The sequence below is a fragment of the Camarhynchus parvulus genome, chromosome 11 (genome assembly GCF_901933205.1).
Source record: "Camarhynchus parvulus chromosome 11, STF_HiC, whole genome shotgun sequence".
Lineage (NCBI taxonomy): Eukaryota > Metazoa > Chordata > Aves > Passeriformes > Thraupidae > Camarhynchus > Camarhynchus parvulus.
This window is the reverse complement of record NC_044581.1, coordinates 9,121,057-9,144,797: the sequence shown is the minus strand read 5'-3', so window position 1 is coordinate 9,144,797 and position 23,741 is coordinate 9,121,057. Positions and strand designations below refer to the sequence as shown.

At 39.1% G+C, this 23,741-nt stretch overlaps 1 protein-coding gene across 4 annotated transcripts in view; it reads right to left on the bottom strand.

Annotated features, from left to right (window-relative positions):
* ESRP2 (epithelial splicing regulatory protein 2) overlaps positions 1-23,741 on the bottom strand; it is a 42,492-nt gene that overhangs the window by 1,884 nt on the left and 16,867 nt on the right. The window contains exons 4-16 of one of the 4 annotated variants that reach the window (XM_030956115.1): positions 20,945-21,058; positions 19,839-19,953; positions 19,004-19,102; positions 18,828-18,882; positions 17,922-18,032; positions 16,959-17,091; positions 16,726-16,768; positions 15,941-16,242; positions 13,739-13,960; positions 12,294-12,480; positions 10,850-11,045; positions 9,649-9,826; positions 2,321-2,430 (exon numbers count right to left, since the gene is read on the bottom strand). In XM_030956115.1, coding sequence (XP_030811975.1) covers positions 2,341-2,430; positions 9,649-9,826; positions 10,850-11,045; positions 12,294-12,480; positions 13,739-13,960; positions 15,941-16,242; positions 16,726-16,768; positions 16,959-17,091; positions 17,922-18,032; positions 18,828-18,882; positions 19,004-19,102; positions 19,839-19,953; positions 20,945-21,058 — 1,845 coding nt within the window. In that variant the 3' untranslated portion in view covers positions 2,321-2,340. Of the gene's footprint in view, positions 1-2,320; positions 2,431-9,648; positions 9,827-10,849; positions 11,046-12,281; positions 12,481-13,738; positions 13,961-15,940; positions 16,243-16,725; positions 16,769-16,958; positions 17,092-17,921; positions 18,033-18,827; positions 18,883-19,003; positions 19,103-19,838; positions 19,954-20,944; positions 21,059-23,741 lie in introns of all 4 variants that reach the window. The other 3 variants (XM_030956113.1, XM_030956114.1, XM_030956116.1) reach the window with 3 other exon arrangements.

The window sequence follows — 23,741 nt, the reverse complement described above, 5'->3', positions numbered from 1 at the left end:
AAGGAAGATTTTTCAGAAAAATTAAGTACAATTTGGTGCAAAACTGAATTAAATAAATATTTATTGTAATTTTAACAAGGCTAAGGAAAAGCAGGTTAGCAGACAAGATTATTTAGTCTTTGGTGCTGATTTACTTTTGAGGGCATTTGCCCTCATGAAGTCTTAAAAGGCAGTTCCATATTGCTGAGTTCAAAGCAGACATACAGTCAGCCCTATTGTACCCCATCCATTTTCCATAAGATGCAGGAAATTCTTCCAAGCTGAGTTTGAACTTCTGGTTGTTGGATAGTAATGAACCTCAGTGAATTTCAAAATGAGAGACTGAAGGATCAAAAGCTCAACATACAAGGTTAGTTGTTGTTTTTTTAAAACCGCACCAGACAAAGCAATGCTGGAAAATCAACCAGTTTTATGAATATTAATTCAAGTTCATGTGACATATATTCTCTTGAGTTTATAAAGGTTAAAATATTTAAGTGTTTCATTTCTGTAGAACTTGTGTGTGTCTGGTATACTACAAGAAACAGCAGGCTTCTCAGTTATTACCAATAGCATTTCATGCATGTATCATATCATATATCACCTTTACATTCAAACATATGAAAATAAATCAAGCGCATGCCAGAGCTTCACTCACCCAAACACTGAGCAGGCAGTAAAAATACTCTTAAAATATAAGCAACAGCACACTTTAAAAACCAAAACCATGCATAAGACAGTACAAACTTTCTATAACTTCTTCTCAGAGAACTAAAGTTAGTCAAGAAATAGCATGCAGAAAGGAATCAAAAATCAGATAAAATACATCATCTCTAAAGCCCACTTCTAGTTTGGAAGCAATCTTGTTTTATTTCAGAGTAACCCTCTCTCAAAGAGAAAGCTGTACAGAACTTGGGTTGAGCTGCAAATCTGAGCTAAAAGAAGTTTTGCTCTAAACCAGCTCTTTGCTGTTAACCCATATGGGATCAACTATTTTACCATCAGTCCAGAATAGAACTTTAATATTTCAGCTCAGAGTCAGCTGAAAACATACATGGAACACAGACCTCTGAGCACAGAGGAGAGCTTTAAAAACATAGTTTAAATAGCAGTACTGGTGTAATACCAATGTAGGGAACTGACATTCATGTTATAAGAGCTGCATAGAAAGTTAGCAGGCAAGTCCATACATTCTGCAAGCAATTTAATTAAAAGAGCTAAATGGACCCCTTCAGTTTCATTTAAAGACATATTGGGTTTATGTTCTTATTTATAGATAATTCTAGAGAAATAGATTTTCTGTATGTACATGTGTGTTTTAGATTCACACAAATCTTTTTCCTGGATTTTTTTTAAACTCTCTAACAATGGTACCTGTATGATACTACTTTGTACCACTTAGAATTCAGACTGAACTACTCTATGAATTAGCCAAAGACTGTTTCCATGTCATACTTAGTAGAAACCAGCTGCTAATCTGGTTTTCCAGTTAATCACCAGACCATGCAGTCCATCTGCTCCCTACAGATCCAACATGAGAAAACAACTGAGTGGATGGTTGTTAAAGAAAGTACATTTGTCTGTGAAAGTAACTCTCTCAAGGCACAGTATGTAACTGCCATTTTTAAACGGAAAGGTTGTTCTGGTTTTTTCTTAAGGAAAAAGAAAATGTACTAACTAATCAGTAGCCTTTTGAATGGAATACAGTAGTACTGTGGCATCATGTACTCCACATAGGCCATAACAAAATTCCTCTGAGAACTATGTGTAAGTGCCAAAAAATGCAGGCAAATTTACTGTTAGCAAACCTAGTTAGTTGCATCAGAAAGTCACTATGTCCAAAAAACCTCTTCTGGAAAAACTAATGTAATAGTTCACATTGCACTGGGGAGATCAAGGAGGAGACGTATTAATCTCTAGCCAGTCATATGGTACAGAAAGGCACAGCCAGAGGTCTGGGGGTTTACACACACACATTTGTGTGTGCTTTCCAGCAATATCAGGGAGAAAAACAATCTTCTACCACTCTACTAAAAGGAAAATATTGGACTGAAAGGTTCACATGAGGTACAAGCATTAACAAACCCTTCTGGAAGTTGAACATGCCATCTGAGCAGAACCAGGCAATCACTATCCTCCACCACTGCTGCCCCAGCAGTTACAGATCACAGCCAGCCCATTTCCTTGGGTTAGTTGATTTTTGAAGCAGGAAGACTAAAACCAGGATCCCAATGCAAGCTACTAAGGGGGAAAGCCACAAGCAAAGATCTCTGTAGCACCAAGCCCTTCTTTCCCTTCCCATTCACCTCTGGAGAGCCAGGTTCTGGCAGTCACATCTTACCTTCTTCAGAAGTTACAAAGTTACAAACAGACCCACTCTTTCGGTGCTTGTAACACACTCCTGGCTTGATCGCTCAGCTGAATTAGGCCATTGTAGTCATCAGGTGCATACTACAGTACAAGTGTGACATGGGACAATCAGCAAGAGAAGGAACAGTCTGGCACAGCAAGCCACACAGACCATCATTTGCAACCACAATTACGAGCATCGGCTATAACAACTGGCAGGAGACACTGAATTGGACAGAAACAACTTTTATGTAAGATAAAACATACATTAATTACATTACTGGTTGTAGAAATAAAGTCAATGCTTGTGGGGAATGTTCTAAACTGTGTATTTGAACTGCTCCTTAGCAAGGAAAGGAAATAGCTCAGACCATGAAGTGCTCCCTTTTTCCTTCTACTCCTGAGATGGCAGCACCAGGTAACCAAACTCTTACATTTTCATAAGCACAATCACAAACCCAGTAATGGCTCTCACTGGGACAGATGAACATCTTCCAGCCTGCACACTGAGGTGGGGGATCAGAATAATTGTATGGATCTCATTCAGATCTTTTATGCACTCATGGAAATGAAGCACAGCTTCTCTAGGGTAGAGTAACAAACACTTGAGCTGCAGATAATACTTGTACTCCATAGACTATGCCAATGTAATGAAAGAAAATCAATGCCCCAGCATGAATGCATTCACAAGGTAAAATAGCATTTATGCTAGTGTAGTGTATTTCTACATTTGAAAATGAAATAAACTGCACAGTGTAACTGCATCATGACAGATTTGTAGAAGTAATATATTAAAATAAAAATAATGACTGTACAGAACAGTCACACCATCAAATTAGAACAAAACCCTCATATATGAATCAGATCTAAGAATTCTTTGAGATCCTGAATATGAAAAGTAATCACTCATACTACTGGCCTGGTGCAAATATAACATATATAGTCAGGAAATACATCTTGGAGAATATGAAATATTGTTCTTAGCACATAATCTTTCCAAATCACATATCCTGGGAAGGGACTGAGCATTCTTACACATGCTGCAAAGACTACTTGAGTGGTTCCTGTAATCCAGGAGACAATAGTGTTCAGCATAACCTGAGTTGTAGAATATCTTTTCAGCAGCAAGAAGAGTTTCCTGTCTCCCCCCAGACAGACTAATGCTTTAGATGATTGCCAAATGCACACAATATGGATGCACTATGCTGCCTTTCCTTTGATATTTCTATGATGCAAAAAGTCTCCTGCCAGCTTAGGGAGAAAAGGGGTATATTGGGGCATACAGAACACATATCCATCTAAAGGGAAGTTGAAAAGGAAAACACCAACCATCTTGTACACACCTTTCACAGAAAACAATAACCAAGAGCCCAGAGAACACAAAAGAAAAGAACCCCCCAGAATTTTACTACTGAATTCTAGCCACATCTAAACCCATGCCATTAAGTAAAAGACAAATATAAGAAGTATTTTCTAGATAGTCTCTGCCAGGGCAACCAGACCGTGCAAATATTAGATTTATGAGTTCCCAGACCTGCCCTTGAAACAAATCTACAAAATGTAAGTTTACTCTTTGGAAGGAATGTCTCAAGATAGTACATACTTTGGATTATCAGTAGATGTAGAGTAGGCAAAGTTCTACAGTCTTACTCTTGTAAGGGACAGCATTTAATAAGTTACACTTGAAATGAAATAAACAATGTAGAAAATATGAAAGTTATAAAAATATCCTGTACAGAGTTGTCAGAGCTTAGGCAAAGACCTAAAAAAAGCGAGAATGAAAGAAGAAAAATAAATTCATCAAAAGACCTAGAAATAGAAGTAGCATCTAATCACAAGGACAGGTGAGAGACTGCAGTCAATTAAAACAGAAGCTGTAGAACAGTAAATTCTTCAAATAAAATAAAAACTACCCTAACTTGCCTGAGTAAGCACATGATTGTGAATCTTTCTGATTCTGTCTGCATTTCAACACCCATAAGAACATCCAACCATACAGGAACAAACCAAGTGTAAACTGGTTAATAAAGATGCAATACACTCAACTTCCTCCTTGAATTTTCTTTTTCTTCAATCTATTTTATTTCTTTGTTCTTTTCTTGCTGAGAGAAATATGGGACTGCCTTCCCCTCACAGACTGTGCAGAGATTTAACCAGGTCACTAACCAGTAAGTCATTGATTTCCATTTCATTTTTGCAGTTCCTACAGTGAATATTCAAAGCTCAGTCTAAAAACAGCACATATGAAGCAATCTAGAGAAAATAACCCACTGCTTAAAAAAAAGTAGCATTGAAACTGGAAGGTATATTTAGACACACTCCAACTGGGAAAAAACAGGAGCAAATGATAGAAAAGGAAAACATCATAGGCAAAATGGCCACTTCAGGAAGGCAGCTGCAATTCTTGCCCAAACCCCCCATAAACTTTATCACAGAACAGTCCCCAAAGAGAATTCTCAGACCCTGGGAAAAAGCCTAGCTATACTAAGCCTGGAATATAGAATCAGGTTTGATGGTAGGTAACTGCAAACTTGAGCACAAGAGTCAGGAGAAATACCCTACACTGGCTTTGCCCCTAGAAGTACATCAATTGTACCATAAGACTGCCAATACAAACACCCACAAATACCTGAATTCTGTGTGGAAGAGATACCACCTGAACCTTCTGTGTATTAGAGACTGAAACTGGTAATGCCTGTTCCAAAAATACAGAGGGTGCCATGTCAGTCTCTTGCTTCAAGCGTGGGAGGCAACAGACAGAAACTGTAACCTCTAATTTACTGGTCCCAGTCTCACAATGCTTTCTCCACACAGGCAACATTTCCAGGTGGGAGATAAATTTAGGAACAAAGCAAAACAAGCAATGTGCTCTATTCTGAGAGTGTGGGGGTGAGCATGGAATAGTGTCTGTGTTGCCAGATGACTTCCAATCCCAGTAAGTAGGAATTCTTCCTCTACCACTTCCCCTTTCCCTTCCCTAGTCAGAGGGTGCCATGCCTAGGACTGGCACACAGATGATGGGGTATCCCCCTCTCAGATTGCAGAGAATCACATTTCAAAAGGATCTTAAAGGAAATAGAGAATACTTGTTTAAGCACACAATTCAGAGAAAGAAACTCCTAATCCCTAAAAAGTCAGCAACAATGAAGTCTGTTGTCCTGATAGAGCAGAGAAATGTCGTTAGTGCCCTTGGAATTTAGCCATCCATCCACTTCCCTTCACTTCCTTATTACTGTTTTAACCACAACTCACCCTCCTCCCCTCCACCAGCAAGCCTTAAATTCCGTGTCTCTGAAGCCTTGGAGGATTAATATACTGCAAAAGCTCTTTATAGCTGCAGACAAAAGACACTTAAGCCCAGTACGGCTTTAAAGAGCACTATTTATTTTATGCCTTTCTTATGTAGAAACATGTACACAAAGAAGTCCTTACAGTTTCCATCCCAGCCTTTTCCAGCAAATTCAGGAGGCTTTCAACAAGTTCAGATGGTGACCATGGCCCCTAAATCTTAGTCATCTTCTAGTTTGTGGTTTGTCTTTTTTTTACTGCTATTCTTACACACAACCTATCTAAATAGCAAGTCTGCTTCCTACGAACTAATCCACAGGGTCTTTACCAGGCAGGCATGAGTTCACTTCACATTCATGCCAACCTCCGAGAAACTGGGCAAGTACTACCAAAAGGAGGCTGAATCCTGGCCAAGACAACAGCTGTGAACTGGTTTTTGGTCAGCTAAGACCACAGACACAGCTAAACTGCATCTGTTTTTACATTAACCTAACAGTTCTTGTCATGATACCAACCCTGCCACTATTTGCATTCTCAGAAAAAAAAATTTTTATAAAACTGTACACCACTGTACACCAACAAAAAGCCACACAAACACACACAAAACCCAAACCAAACAAACAACCAAACAAAGCCAAACAACAACAACAACAACAAAAGAACACTGAAACTCCTACCCCAAAAGAGTCTCCAGTGTTTGGAGACTAAAATATTTTGCATTGATTCCTTTAGTGGCTAAACAGTAAAACTCATTAAGTATTTAGCCACTAAATAAAGAAAAAAAAAACACTTTAGTGAAAAATTTTGTTATACTATGCATCAACTTCACATAAATTCATCACAACTACTACCCCTGTTCAATCATTATTTACTGGAGGTCTCTCACTGCTTCTGCAGCTGTACAGAGTGATGGCCTGGAGTAACATTGAGGAGTTTTGCTGGATGTTATTACTACATTTGCACCACTTCTGCCCAGACTTCACCCCATGATATGAGTTACTTTTCTGAATTCCTGAAGTCTCCTCACAATCCCATCCATGGATTCCTCACTTCAACATAAAACCCAGAGACCAGGATCTGCTGGTGAATGACATGGTGAGGGTTTTGTTGTTGTTTTGGTTATTTTGGGGTTTGTTGTTTTCTCAATGTGGTTTTAGTTGGCTTGGATTTTGTGGTTGCTTTTAGCTATCCTTTAGCTATGTATCCAGCATATAACTGGACTCACATCAGTGGCCCTATTGCTTTACACTACAACTAAAAAGCAGTTTAATGTGAATTACTGAATCAGAGAGTACTAATATTAGCTCTTTTGAGGATTACAGTACACTACAATATTATACAGAAAGGTGATGGGGAAAATTGCTATCTCCCTGATTATTAAAATTCTTCCCAAGTTTTTCAATTGCTTAATCCAAGTTACAATAAATACATGTAAGCTGGAAGGAATTTTCACCAAAAAAACCCCCAAGAAAACAGAACTACAGGAAGAAATTGAGCTGCTGAAACACTAAACAAGAGGCTAATACTAATAAAATTAAATTAAAATTAAAATGCTGATATGCAGACTTTTAAATTATTTATTTTTAGAAGCATGTACTGATGTTGAGAACAGCTTGTTCAAGCCCATGATATCTCTTAAGAGGCAGGTCTGGTATGAAAAGTGCTTTCACTTAAGTAGCAACATGTGCACACATGCAATATACAGAGCCCATGGAACCTGAAGAGGAGAATAAAGCAAGAACTAAAACCCTGTTCCTTCCAGACAAGGACACACAAAGACAAAATCACCCTTCCATTTCAGCATCTCCGATCTGGTTCCCAGAATACCAACACTGAAGACCATTGAATACCAACATCAATCAGCTGTACACAGATTGAAACCATGCCCAAAACACTGATGATTATTAAGGGCTCACTTTATGAACGAGCAGAAGCATCGTGCAATAAATCCTTGGGCAGCAGCAGAAAATGAGAAAACAATGTGAAAAAAGGGGAGGAAAACAGAAAAAAAAGATTAGTTATTGCTCCAGAGATGTAATATTGTCCCATTACAGTAAGTCACCATCTCTTTTTCCCCTGAAGCATGAAATTAGCATTACCACATGCGGGATTCCAAGAACAATTCAAAAGAATTCCTGGTTCTTTTATAAGATTTTGAACCTGATCTCATTTGGACAACATCTTCTAAAGAAATCGAAGAGGTGACCAGTTTAGTAAGAGTAACTAATGATCATGGGAGGTTACAGCAGCAGAATATAGGTTTCACCTTGTGGCAAAATTTCTGTTCCTATAACCATTTAATGGTGCAATACAAACACCAGGAACTGCTCTCCAAATGCAGGAATGAGGAGAGCAAACTGAGCACGAAACACAAAGTCCAGGTTCACTAAGCTGAAGATTTAACAGAAGGCAGATGTGCTAGAGGTGGTCACTGATCTGTTCCATGCATGGACAGGTTCAGGCCACATTTTTCAAAGGTGCAGTTACACTTCTAGCTGAATTTCAATTTAGCAAATAAGCTTCCACACTTAAGGTTTTAATATATCCACCATTTATCCACCAAAACTCCCAGCCAGTAGAAAACAACTAAAAGGCAAAATATTGATGGCTAAACAATCGGGTGAATGTTTATTACTTCTCTGGGTATCATGAAAGCCACAAATAACTGAACTTGGTTTGAACTCTGGAAATATCTGTGGAAGAAAAAGCCCTAAAATAGAACAATATGCAGTTTCTTTTTACTGTTTGTCAAAATTCACCACAGTTTTTATGTGACAATCTTTTTCTACAGAAAATCTGAGTATGTAGAACTGCTTTCAAAACATAAATGTGACGTTCAAAGAGAAGACACAACAGGTAGAGCACTGCATCTTCCAAATACTCAAAACTTGGAGCATACACACTTAAGCATCTGTTCTCAGTCTACATTCATTTGCATACCAGATATCTGGCTCAACAAATTAAAGCTCATTGTCTTCTAAGAATCTAAAGGTTAAAAAAAAGAAATAAAGAAAGAAAACATACCATGCCTGAATGTTTCCTATTACCTCTTGCAATATCACTGTTATCCCAGAATGTTGAAGGGCAAACATGCAAATATTATTGCCTTTTGACACAAATCCCTTGTTCACTTGCAGTGATTTGAGAGCCATAAAGAGGATTTTAGGTCAGAGCTTCCAAGTAGTACTCAGAAGGGCAGAGTTGGCAGCTGTCTAAGTGCTGTTACCCACAGGGGTTAAATACTCACCAGAACACGTTCAATTACCTTCCTTTTAGCAAACATGTCATGACAAACCATGGACATAGATATAGTATCCTCTGAGACAAAAGGCAGAAGACATCAAATAAGGGCTGCTGGAAAACAGTTTGTAACGTGTGCCTTCTTTTTTTTTTTAAACTTATCAAGAAGATAAATTTCTGTTTGCTCACCTGAGAGCATTCCATCAGTCCATACAGACTGACATTACCTACAGTATATTTGCTGTCAATATGGACAGCATGGATAATACAGATTTTCTTCAGTTTGCAATATAATACAGCTTTAATGAAAGATGTTCCTGCCGGTAACCAAAATAATTAGCAATTGAAACAGTGTTTGACCAAGACATCTGCGTCTCCTTTTGCGAGTCACCACACCCAGGTCACAGCTCTCTGTATTAGAAATCAGCAAACTTTCAGTGCTGAAGGTCAAACACTGACCCTACCAAAAGGCTCCCACCACCAAGAGGCCCGGACTGAAAACTTCTGGCAGCCGCCACCTTCCTGTGGCAGCCACTTTGCAGCCCCACTCACACTGGGGCTCTGAGCACTTCAAACTCAGACCCCAAACCCAGACGCCAAATCACAGCTTCCAGATCAGGATTTGTTTATTTAATAAGGAGGAAGGCAAATCGTGTGTTACTCTTCAGTCGGCCAGTTAAATATACAACAAGCATCTTGCAGTTTCCAAAAGCTCTTGCTTGCTCAGTTTGGCCTCCACTGATCAATACTCAGAGGTCCAAAGAGGTCTCAAGGAGAGGGCTGCATACTAACCTGGTACCCCTGGAAGAAACTGAGTATCTCCTTCATTCCTGTGTTATATGGCAAGCCCTGCATCCGGACCAAGGCTCCAGGCTGGGGTAGGATGGGAGTGTGGGTGGCAGTGGCAGCAGCTGCCACAGCTCCTGGGGGAGCTGCAATGTACCCCACCGTGGTAGGAGATACTGGAGGGCTGAAAGAGAGAGAGAGGGAGCAAAATTGTTACAAAAACCAATAACTGGTTCTACTACTCAGAATAGGCAAAGATAAAACGGAAAACTTAGATTTGAAAAATAATCCAAATACTACAAAAAAACCCCAAAGAGTCCTGATGTGGATTGTTTTGTGGACTTTCTTAATTTCTCTTCAGCGTCTCATGATCAATTTTTAAAGAAGGCAGGGAAGGGAAAATGGCTAACATTTGTAGTTAAAGACATAAGGAGTGGCATTTGTTATTTCACAGGGGAGTAGGAAAAGTAGATGACTTGTTTTAAGATCATTAATGAAAACACAAAGAAATAAAGGGGAGGGGTGTGCCATAGTATGAAAAGGAGGAAAACACCCTAATCTGGCATTTCCGAGCCACAAAATAGTGAGTAATTAGCATCTCCATCTCTGGTCAGGGCCTATTTAGCAAATTGCCAGATACTTAAGCTAGCAAGTGTCACACAAGCCTAGGAGCTATCAGTGAACAAGCTATTTCCCTACAACCCCAGTACCAGACTTCAGTGACTCATGCTGATACCATCTGTAGAAGGGAAAAGGTGGAGATTTGCTTTGCTTTCACATGTAAAAATGTTCTTCGGTCTCACTGATGTACAAAATCAAACCTAGTACACACCTATGACGAGTCTTTCAGCATGAAAACAGTATTGTAAGTAAAAGAACAAACTAAGAGGTGAGGGTAGAGGTGTGGATTGACACAGCTTCTCTTCTGGCCAAGAAATAGAATTGCCTTGATGACATTGCCTCAGTACCAAGAAAACCCTTTTTGGCCAACATTATCATGAGATTCAAGAAGAACCTACAGAGATGAACCCCCTTACAAGGTCACAGAGAAACAGCTAAAATGGTTTCTGCCTCTGTTGCTGAGCATTAAGTTCCCAGGACTGCCTACACTAGAAGTACAAATTTCAGAGCTGTTCACAGGTGACCACAGAGTCACCTGCTGCACTGGGATGGAAGGTCAAGAGGAGCAGTGAAATCTCGGGGTTACCTGGGGTAGTAAGCTGTGTAGTTCATGTAGAGCTGAGCAGCCTGGGCTGGGTAGTAGGTAACAGTTGGAGGAGCAGCTGCAGAGGCCTGAGGCGTCCTGGTGGATGGCAGGAGGGCTTGTGGCTGGTAAAGGGCTGCTGCCTCTGCGGGGATCACAGCTGCTGTTTGGAAAGCAGCATAAGCTGGTGGAGAAAGACCTAAAACCAAACCAGAACACAGCAATAAAAAAACAATCAAAATGGAGAAGTCTCAGATGAGTAACTCCTCTCCTACAGCAATGTGATTGAAACCATCTGGCCATGATTGATGAACGCTTGAGCTGACTGCTCTCTAGCCTCTCCCCTGGAGACCTTTGCTACATTGCCATGAATGACAACCCGGGCACTGGGAATGAGTAATACCTAAAAGTTCACAGCTCCTAGATCTGAGTAGCCTTGTCTATATGTAAAAAGAAAGTAGGGAACTTCAGAGTTAATAAAAGAAAGCATAAAGCCATGTGCATAGAGAAAGCAGGCGTGCACACCAACACACCCTGGTGTTTTCTAACAGAAGTTGTACTCTGTGGGACAAAAGCACCACAATAGTGCTTGGGCATCCACATGGGTGCACACATAGGCATCCATAACTACTGACCATGAGACTTCATGTATAAGCTTCCTGAGACTTCAAAAAGTATTTTTAGGATATAGCAAATGGAAGTGAGAATACCCCACTAGATCACTAGTCTGATGCATTTTGATAAACAAATACCTAATTTGTACAGAAACAATAAACTTGGCTTGGTGTGCAGTCAGATTGGTTTTATATACTATATTTGGCAGCTTTTTAATATTTTGCAAATACATCAGTATCTGCTTTGTGATTTGGTAGTGAGACTAATTAGAACAATACAGTAAAATTCCATTATAACTCCTCAGTAAGGTTCACTGTAATCTTAAAATAAAAAAATTAAAATCCATCCAACTTCACCACTCTATGGTTGGTTAGTATATCATCCCAGGGGTGTTTTCCTTCAAAAATAAGCCCAAAGAGTACCTTCTGAATGCTCTGAGGCAAGATAGCAAGAGCACTCATTGGCAGCTGAAATATAGAACTTCTCCCCATTTTAAAAATCCCTCTCATTCCAAGTAGGTTTCACTACAGGCAAGTCTACTGCAGAGCTCAGAAGAACAGTACACCCATAAAAAGCAAAGTGTGCAACAATTTCACTGGCAAGGCCTTGCTGCCCTCTACTCACCACCGAAAATACAATAAAAATGCTTCTGATCAGTCCCATTATCGCCCAAAGGGAACAATTCCAATCTTAGCATGTACACAGATGGATGATTATTGATCATGGCAAAACCCGAGTCAAAAGGTGAAAGGCCACAAAGCTTCAGCACCTACCACATATCAGCCTTTAGCAGCAGAGAGCAGAAGAATTGGAGACTTACATGGTAACTTACATGGCGGTGGGGATAAGCCACTACGATTTAAAGTGCCACCCATTAAAACAAAGTTCATCTCCTCTCCAGAACACTGGAATACTTCCACATAACGGTCCTTCATCATTTTTTTGTGACATTTTTGAGCCACCATAAAGGCTTTGTCAGCAGATTTCATTTGGATAAAAGCATCACCCGACGGTCGTCCCTAGGGGAGGTGGGGAAGTTATTGTAGGTCAATCTGTTATGAAATCACCCAGACCACAAGAAATGCAGAAAGGACTAAGATCAAACATCTACTGAAAGCCTGTATCCTTATTCTTTTTCTGGCACAAATGACTCACAACCCAACAATTCTATTTAGGAGCAGAAAGATCAAGACTCATGCAACAAGTGCCCAGTTAACACAATGCTGCTTCAGTCCTCTGCAGAAAGAAACAGAATCATGTAGCATGGAAAAAAAATTTTGAGGTCTCTCATCCAAAAGCTGTTCAAAGCAGGACTAACTTTCAATTTACGTCAGGCCACAAATGGCCTTCTCCACTTGAAATCTGAGCATCTCCAGGGGTGAATGTTCTATATCACCTCTGGGAACCTGTTCAGGTGCTTAGCTAATTTCTCATTGTGATTTTATTTTTTCCCTTTACCATCAACTAGAATGGGGGTTTTTGGATGTAGTTTATTCACATTGTCTCTTATTCTTTTGCTGTGAAGCTCTAGGAAGATCCTGGCTTTGCCTTCCCTACAACTACTTTCGAGGTAATAGTACAACAGCATAAAGTTCCAGATCCTTTAGTAAAGTCCATAGCTGCATTGGAAGTTGATTTCCAGGCCTGATTTTCTGCAATCTGACAGATATACATGTCTGTATAAAATACAAAAAACTTTCTTAACCAAAAAAATATACACACAAAAAAAGCCCCATAAACAAATATAGATCTCTGATTTGTTTTATTTAATACCTCAGTATTTTTGTCATTAAGAACTTACTTTTAACACAACAGGGAAAATATATCTCTATGATCACATCATTAAAATACACCCAAACCACAATTTTTAATTATCATCTCTCTTTAAAGCCTGAGCAACTGCTAATCACGTTAGAAAAAGCTCATTTTGAGAAAAAGAGCACTCAAGCAACACAGCAGGAACCCTGAAGCTGACAGAGCAGCTATGCTATCTAAAGGAGAAATTTCTGTTGTGTGTCTCAAGCCTCTGGCTGACTCCAGGATAAGGTTATCATTCAAAGAACAAGCTTCATCTTCCCCAGGCTGATGCATATATACATACAGAGAGAGAAAAGCAAGGGTGCATGTAAAACGGGAAGAGAAATGAAGCACAGACAGACAAGAACTTTGTATTTTCCCAAGGCTGGAGAAGACTAAAGCCAAGATCAGGTAAGCTGCCCTGACTCCTAACCTGTTCAGTCAATGCAAAGTTACTCCTCCCATGCAAAATGCTGTTACCTGCTGATTAAGGACCATGTGAACTCCATGGGGCTTGATATCCCCCGTGGCATCTCCCATAAATTCCAGGATGTCGTCAATGCCAGCAGTGTAGGGAAGGCCCCTGAGCCGCACGCAGTCGCGGACGCTGCCCGCGGCGATGGTGTACGGAGGGGGGATGACCGGGATGATGGGAGTTGGGAGGGTTGGAATAAGAGGTGTTGACATGTATCTATTAAGTACCTGTTGGCAAAAAACCCACAGCAAAGCATATTTACAATCATCTGTCTGAGCACAGAGCAGTTCTCACAATACTATTTCCAACAAACCCTTCTTTATGCTAAGTTACTGCAGTTACTTTCCTGTTGGGCATTTGAAAGTTTTAAACTCACAAAAGGAGAGGGGAAGGCTAACAAATTCAATTTGCCAGACCCCAATAACAGACTTTTCTCATGTCAATTTAAAAAAAGTTAAAAGTCAATTACTGTTTATAGTATCTCAAAAAGGAACATCTGAAATCACATCTGTGCTAATAAACCAGTATTGCCACATACAGTTCTTAGTTAAATCAGGGTAAATTAAAACCAGTCATTTTAAAAGAACTGAGACCTGAAATAGCTAGTAAGTGAAAGCACTAATTTTAATTTATTCTAAAACCTGATTGGTTAAGTGAGGGTGCTTATTTGTTTAACCCCAGTGCTCATCTCCAAGTACAGATTTTCTGAGGAAAAAATAAAAATTAAAGATAAGAATATAGGAGACTTTGATCTCAACATTTTCTCTTGACTCATTTCCAAATGACAAAGGGAACCTATGACACATGTAGGGGTTTACTGCTGGAAACCATTTTTACTGATGATTATCACAAATAAACATATTCTACTGAAAGAGGTACTAAAAAACAGGTCACAAAGCTTTAGTTTTGTTAAAAGTGATTCGGCTTAGGGAGTTTATTTCAAGAATCTCCTTGTAATGCATTTCAGGACAGAAATCTCTCTCAGTTGTGTGGAGAATATTTCAATGACTTTGTACTAACATTAAATAGATGAGGGCTGGCTTTACTTCTTGTAATTACTCAAACAAGTAGCCCATAATTTCCTAGGAAATAATCTCTTGCCCAAGCAGCAAAAAAGTTTGGGTGTCAGCCGAGACAGCTGTCATAGAGGAAGAAGCAATGACATTTTGGTAGAATAGAAGTTATATCCAGGTCTCCCTAAAAAACATGGAAGCAGAGACTTGGTGGTTGTGACAGAGTGATTTTGTTGCTTAGAGGATTTTTCTTCCTTCTCTCTCAGGAGGGAAGCTTTGGGGTAGAGGGAGATGCCACTTCCCAATCCTTACAGAACACAGATTCTTGGCTGTTGTAATATCCATATCACAGTAGTAGCAATGATCTGTAAGTGTGGATATCCTTTCCCTTGCCCCATCCCTTCTGCAGAAAGATTTCACCTGTCACATAAATTGCACAGTAACTGTATTATACTTTTATAGCCAGTGGTTATGCAAACACCAGACCAAATCTAATAGTGGTTCCCTCTGGAGCCACCAGTCTAGAAATAATCTGTGTCAGGAAGAAAAATACAATATGTGATATTTTTCATAGGGACAAACTGCTGGTGACAAAATAAAATGGTTTTACCAGTTTAAGAAGGTAATGATAGGAACTGGTGAAGGATAGGCAAAAAAAGAATTATATCATGTCAAGAAAAAAAATTCACTTCCTTTCACCAAAAAATCAGATACATCTTAATTCTTAGTTTCCAAGAAAGCAGTCGCTCATTTAATGCATCCAGATTTGGATTTAATATTAGAAATTCTGTACATGGAGACTAGCATTTAAAGACAATACTGCAGATTTCAGAAAGCATTACTACAATACTATCAATCTACTTTATTTTTAAAATTATTTTTGTGATTTCAGTCAACCTTTAAGGAGAAGAAATACATGCAATAATTTTCACTTTATACTCTGAAGGATGGTAAAAAAAAACCTCACCCAAGCAGTGGCAGTTTAAAAAAAACCCTAAAACAAACACCCCCTGCCCAAACAAAGCAAAACCAGTGCTGCTCAATTTTCCATGCCCATTAGGAAATATGTATTGATCTTTCTTGATATTTTTCATATAATAAATGTTCATGGTTCTCTACAACATATTTTTGTGCAAATGTTAGAAGAAATATTTCAACTGTTCAGTTTTGAGTCCCACAACCAATAGCTACAACCTGTTGGACCTCTGCTGCTGTGCTCCTGAAGAGTTCAATGTAACGTTTTCCAAGTATTTCTTTGTGCTTTTTAAGTGCATTCTGTGCATATTCTTCACAGGAAAATAACACAAATGCATCTCCTGTGGGCCTGCCATCTGGGTACTTGACAAAGAGAAGTCCCTCTTTCCCTCCTGTGACTGGGCACTCCGGCCCCAGGAACCCCAAGACATCTTCCTGGGTAGCAGTGAATGGAAGGCCTCTCATCCTGATGATAACTTGATTCTCCTTGGATAAGAACTGGGCCACTTCATTGGAGGTGCCTGTCAGAGAGATAACAGCACATGGTCAGCCAAGAGCATGTGGTCAGTGCTGGGCACCCAGTTCCAGGGGATGCAGCAGCACAGAAGAACTAAGGAATAATACAGTAGGTAAGCAGCCAGCAACAAACTCAACACTACTAACTCTCAGCAATCTGTTTTGATGGGAAAACCTCTTCATCTGCAAGCGCTTCATATTTTAATGAAATCAGAGCAAAGATGAGATTATTGTGAATTAATACAAGATACACAGATGGTTCCACTGCAAAGGCTGGTCTTCCTCCCAAGGAGGAAAGTCTGTGAAAGTCACAGCTCAAATGCTCACAGCTCAGTTTCAACAACTTGACAGAGTCAAACATTCTTGGAAGACAAAATAGAAAAAGCTACTTCATTATCCATTTGCATCCTCAGTCAAGGAAAAAAAAAAGAACTTGAACAACATTCCTATGAACTGAAATAATCACATTGAACTCCAGAATCACTTACCTCCTGCAATTTTTAAAAATTCTTCCCCAGTTGCTTTGTAAACCTTGAAAGAAAGAACAAAAAAATCCACATGAAAATCACAATGTTCAGCTTTAAACCATGCATACACTTCCAAGAGAATTGTGTTTTGGTACTTTGAGCAAAACAGAAGTGGGGTTTGGTTTTAAATGAGAACATAGCCTAAAATATTCAGGTTTCTCTCCAAAGATTTGTTTCAAGTCACAACTTTTTACCTCAATGTATCTGCTACCCATGTGATGCTTGTGCCTTTCCAGGGCAAGGTCTCTCTGCTCAGAATTGACAAACCGAACCAGAGCCTCCCCATTTCTCCTTCCTTGGGAATTCAGGCAAAGAGCCACACCACCTCTGGAAGGTAAAGCCAACAATATAAGTTTAGTCTGAATCTTTAATACATTTAATAAATAACTGTGTAAGAATAGTAAAGGAATCAGACTTAAACACGAAAATTACAGATTGGAAAAGAAATTGCTACTATCCAAAATTTAATTTTTGTTGTAACACAATTATACTTTAAAATCTGCTTCCTTGAGATCATGGATCTCATGTTGTTCACCACTTTCTCAACTCCCATAAAGTTGCAAATTTGTCCTTCCTATTATCTCAGAGATGCACATTTGAAATTCCTCATCACTCTAAATTAAAAAAAAATACATTTTCTCAGTGTTGGAGATCTGCAATATATATTAAGTGACAAGTATGCTAAATAACCTCGCTCTCTTCATATATATGTATACCCACAAATCTATACATAGGTATATACATGAATCATATGAAAATTTATTCCAAACAGTACTTAGAAGTTTCTGAATGTGGCCTGTTTAGGAGATATAGAAGAACAATAAGTTGGCACAAAATTAAAGCTGTTTTCATGTCTTGGCCTCTGCTTTAATTAATGCAATAGGAGTTTCTCCCTTTTGATACTAGCAATAAATGAATGTATATTGGTTTTCAATTGATAGGTCTCTTTTCTTCTTCACACATTTCAAAACTTTTTCTTGCACGCCTAAGGCTGGTAAACCTGTTCAGCTGTCATGGCCACAGCGTGGGAAGGGGTCAAGTGAGGAAAGACTGAAGGACTCCAGTGGCGAGAGTGGGGGATGCATGTAAAACAAATATTAAAGGGACTTGCTATTAAAGGCAAAGCGATAAAGCAAGGCAAATTCTCCTTATCTTACTTGGCAATGTTGAGTCCTTTGAAAAATCGAGCAATGTCCTGGTCTGAAGACTGCCATGGCAAACCTCTGGCACGTATTACTGTCTCACTGTCCACAGTTTCAGATTTACTGCTGCACAGAAAGAAAAAAGAAGACAAAGTAAGCTTTCATCCAGGTTTTCCAATATTTTACCAAACTTCAGATTGCAACTAATTGAATTGCAAATTGGGAGCATATTTTCTGTTGAGACTCTCCTATCTCCATTATTCCTTTCAATAAAGAAAGGGAAGATAACTTGGATAATTCGTTTATATCTACAACACTGTAGATGCACAATGTTGTCGCCACATTGCGGTTCCTTAAACAAAAAAATAGGACAACTGCCTCAATGTAAAGTAATGAGGAACTGAATTAATTTTATTTGAAAGATCTAGCAATCCAAGCAGCACAAATTACTTATGTCTTAGAGATTTCAGTCTGGTCACTGAAATACATTTGTAAAGAATGAACCATCCTGTCCCTTCATCCCTGAACCCAACACTCAATTCAGCATGGGTGAAAAACAACTTTGGGAAGCACCACACAGCTCAGCTCATGCAGGGTGCACTGGCCAGTGCCCTGTTGACTTAGGGAAAGTTCACAAATATTTCTTCACCCTGGGTAAGATAAAACAGCCTCGCTGCCATGCAAAACAGAAGCAAGAGAACAAAGAGCATTTAACTTGCAGTGACTTTAAAGAGATGGACTAAAGTACAGCATTCAGCATGCCAGCCACAGTCTGGCTGCACTGCAGTGACTGCTGAGTACACTGGGCTGTTTTCAGGAGCCAGCCTGCTTTCACATGACTGTGGGGAAATATCCACAAACTTTCCTTGCTGTACACAAGACTCATCTTTGTTTGTAAACAACCGTGACAAGGGCACTTACCAAGGACCTGTTTCATACTTGTGTTTCACAGTTTCAGGCTCAGTAAATACGTGATCTGTGACAAAACAAGAAGTTTAAATATAACCAGAGTCAGAGATTACTTAAGAATGACAGCACCACTGCCAATTCTTTCAGAAAAGAAGGATTTCAGCATTCAGTATAAATAGTTAACTTACTACAACCTTCTGAAAGCATGCTGAAAATGATAGCCACCATGGTCTTCACTTGCCACACGCCAAAGTCCTCCTCTGCTTCATCTGTCCCTAAGCCTAGATCTAAAAAGGTGCTTATAGAAAATAACAGAGTTGCACAATCCTTTGTAAACAAGTCATAAGGCTTTCCTGATATTAGCACAGAACTAATAATCAAATGTACTGGTCTTAGCAGGGACATGTGGCTATTAGACATGTTACACTGCTCATAAACTGGTTTATATTCACTGCAACAGATAACAGTTTGAAAACTATTGAGAGCTTACATAATTGCAGTGTTAACAGTCCAAAAAAGAAAAAGCTGAGTAAGGTCCTATCACTTTAAACATAACTGAACTTCAATCTCATTCAGATGGGCCCCAACAATCTCTCTAATTTGAACTGAGATGTAGAGTATTGTTTGGGTTTTGGTTTTGCTTTATTTTAAACTCATTTCAGTTAGGATCATGCAAGATAAATATTATCTGCAAACAGTGGAAACCTGCAGGCCAGCTGGTGCTGAAAAAGCCCACTGACATCTCAGCTTTTCCTTTAAGATCAAGTACCAATGCAAGTGATGCTTTTCTTTGGCAGATTTACTAAATATGGTTTAGAAATCAATTAGATTCAATTAGGGGAAAAAAACATTACAAGCAGAGCCACTCCCCTGACACACACTTAAGTAGACACTCTGTTCACTTTCCCTGTGAGTTTATAAAACCCACATCTAGTTTTATTCTTCTAAACTCTGTTACAATCACAGAGATAAAATGCAAGGAACTGAACTGATTGTGGGATATAAGCTGCAGCAAAAGGATACATTCTGCCATGGTCTTGATAGTCAGGTCTTTCACGGCGGCTGAACTAGGGTAGCAAGTGTGGAATTCTTTGCGCAGATCATAAAATGAATAGAAGCAGTCTGACAACAAGAAGTTCTACAAGGAAGGCAAAAATATTTGTTTTATACATGCTAATCCTTTAAATTTCAATTAATACTTTTGAACTGAATGAGGTACTCTCAGAAATCATGTAGCTCCAAGTCACCAGCTTATAGGTGATAGAGCAGTTTGGTTCCTTTGTAACACAGTTCAAATTCCATAACTTTACAGAACTGGATGTCTACAAGACCAAAGTCAAATAGCTTCTGGGAGTCAGACCCATGTAAAACAGCTGGAGAGGATGGCTGGGAAAAAAATACTTTAAAAATCTATGTTTTGCTGTTTAATTCCTATTTTTGACACTATTTTATCTTTTGCAGCTACACTGAAAAGCAGATTTGTACCAAACCACAATGACAAATTTTAAATAAATATTGTCACAGAATACAAAATCTCTTTCAGCAACTTTCAGAAAAAGACCCAATAACTGGCCAGCTCCTTCTATGTCAGCATCTCTCATTCTTGTGGGGCTCCTGCAGATCCTGCTAAACCAGCAAACTCGAGAGTCACCACCCTGCACAAAGGCAAGGTTCTCCTCCCTGTGCATGACAGGGTGCTCTAAACCCTCCAGGAACTTGGAGCAGAAACTGCTGCTTCACGTGGGAGTAGCAAACAAGATGCAGCTCTGCTTCCCACTGAATAAATGCAGATGGGGAACCACTGCCAGGCCACACCACCACCTGTGTGCTTACCCTCCACAGGACACTGGCTTAACAAAAGCCTAAGCAAAGCAATAGTTCTCCATCACTTCTGCTGAGGTTTAATCTGTACCTCTGTTTCCACTCCACACACAGAATACAAAGTACTTGTATTGCTTCTGTCTCTATCCTGTTTTTCCTAATTTTCCTCTTCCTTATGCTCATCTGGGAGTCCAAGTGGTGTGGCTGACTTTCAAGAGCAAGTGCCTAAAAGAACTACTCAGGGCTCAGGTGGAATTGTATCACTCCCCTCCCAGTGCTGTATCTCTGCACCAGTTCTGATCTTGTACCTTCTTGGATGTTTCCGGGTGGAGAACTTGTCGGATGAGTAACTGGCCATCACTGCAGAGTGTGTAAGAGCTCCTTCCAAGTACTTTCAAATCACTGGATACCAGCTGACTAAACTGGAAAATAAAGTGAAAAATTTCATTGTACTGAGTGATAATTTCATGCACCTGCCATTGCTTCAGCACTTTTTTTAAAAGAGATGAAGTAATTCAACATGTGTAAAAGTTTTTGAAAAAACATGATGGAGAACAGACATGGGCTCCTGATTAAAGAAAGCAAATAAACTGCATGCATTTGTGGAATAGCAAACAAGAACACTCAGAATATAGTAAAAAAAAAAGACTAATTAGGCAGATATGGCAGAATTATGAGTTCATATGAAAAGTGATCGTACTATACTGGTAATGTACAGAATCTGGAGTAACTATAATTTAAGTTATTAATTATTTGAAAGAACTTTGAAGATAAATCACAATATTGATTTTGCAACACCCTTTCTTCACCTATAGCACCTCTGGCTTTGATTATATCCTTAATAATTTATTTTTTTTAAATTCAAAAACAAAAAACCTACTCATTAGGTTTTAATAATGTTTCAAAAGTCATATATTAAGAAAGTCAAACAAATAGTGATCTAATACCTTCAAAAGTAAAATGATAATCAAGTCACATCCAAGCTAATAAAGTTCTTGGTACAGATCAGGTGTTATGAATACTAGATTTAAAAAAAAATTATTCCCAGCCCTAGGATGGCTAAGCCCCAGCAGATTAATTCTCAAGAGGAAAGGGCTCCAGCTGTCTTATTCTACATTATTTTCCATCCTTAGATAACAGTTTCCAGCCTTTTATTACTCTATAACAGTGTTAAATTCCTAGCTCTTAATAAGTCAGCTAGCATATAATAGTACCTACATGTATCAGTAAGCAGTAGCTTGTTAACTAATTTTCAAGGGGACAAATGTAATTATTCTAAGCTTCCCTCTTGATGCTAACTCCCTCCCAGGAAAGCCTCACCTCACAAACAAGCAATAATTACAATCATGATGCAGTAGCCACCCACTGCTCTCAGCAACAGATTATAACTCCAAAACAACCACCCCCAAAAGCAAATTACAAGTTGACTTGAGACTTAGACAATATCTTTGTGCTGTCTTTTAACCTGTGTATGGGGAGAAAAGAGAGTTGGTTTGTTTTATCGCAACACATGTGACACTACATCATTACAGTCTCTGCTCAGGAAAGGTGATGTCCTAATGACCTGATCCCACAGCTACACAGAACTCACAGTGTGAACAAGTGTTGCAGCACCTGCAGTCCAAAAGTAAGGCTCCACAAGGGAAAACACATGTATTGAACATGATTTAGAAGGAGCAGAGACATGATTACCCAGGCTTTATTTCAAAATAACTGCTCAAACCAATCCAGGCCCTTTTCTAGGCTTGGGCAGCTGACCAGAGTTCCACTGCCATTCTGAGTTCAGAATCTTGTAGTAGTGGGTACTACACATCAAAACAGGGAACTGAGGGGCAGAGCTGGGTAAGAAGGGGCTCTCAGCTCAGCACCTTGTGTTAAGTGGCTTCATTTGCAGATATATTTACAGATGGAGATATGAACATATCTATAAAGTGAAGTTATTTAATAGCAGAGAACATATTTGAAACTATAAGAAGGGTGAATATCCCCACAAAACAAAAACCTTTATAATGCAATTCTCTGCACACTACCAAAACACACAAAAAGAACAAACACACCACAAACAGACAAAATAACTAACTAAAAATCAACCAACCCAAACTTGCAGATTCCCAAAGCCTGTTTCCTCCCAATTGCTAATACAGGTTGTGGTCCTACCACAAGCTGAAGTCTTGAAGAACCTGAGGCTTTAAAGCCAGTTATTGTTCAAAGATGATTCAAAGTCAGAAAATTGAGATCTGAGAGTGCTCAAAATACCTCAGTTGGTGTGTAAACATCAGAAAAAGAAGAAAATTCCAGTGGACTCCAGAGGAACCACTTCAGAAAATAGCTCTGTGGATGGCCACAGTCACAGACCAACAACAAATATTCTCACCACAATAACACACATGAGAATTGCTTTCTTACTAAATGCAGGAACTTATTCGGTTTTTTTAGTTTAGCTAATGCACACAGTAAAGAGCAAATATTTGTAAAAAGGGGTTGGAAATGGTGATAGGAATCAGCCTCCAGAGGGGGTGCACAGGGATTCTTGCTGAAAGGAAGCAGAGTCTTACTGATGAACAGCAATAAAACACTCCCCAAACCTTCAACTTTGTACTCTGTGTTACTGGAGATGCTCAAGAGCCAATACAGGGAGTGCAGTTAGGGAGCTATTTTGATCAGATACAAGAAGAAATCTAACCCACACAATCTGAAGAAAGCAACAAATGTAAGCAGCCTCCTGCTGTACACATAAAATGTAAGAATTGTAGATCAAATAGTCGTCATCAAGTCAGAAAACAAAAGGAGAAAAATGTTTGTACAAGGGAGGAAATGCTCAGGTTGAATCGTGTAAGTCAAGTCGGTAAAAATCAAGACTGTTGCACTGAAATATTCACATTTTTTTCCAGGTGGTATTTCCCACACAACCTACAGCTGAAAAGAAAACACAGATATTTTCAGAAGCCTGTACTGAGGAGATGCCGGAGTAGTAAAATATTGCATAAGGACACTGATAAGCCCAGAATTCCAACTGAACTAAGGTTTAAAGAACTCCCAAGGGTCAGGATTTGTTTTTATTTTTACCAAGTGTTAGTATTTGCACTGCATATTTATTAAATGTCA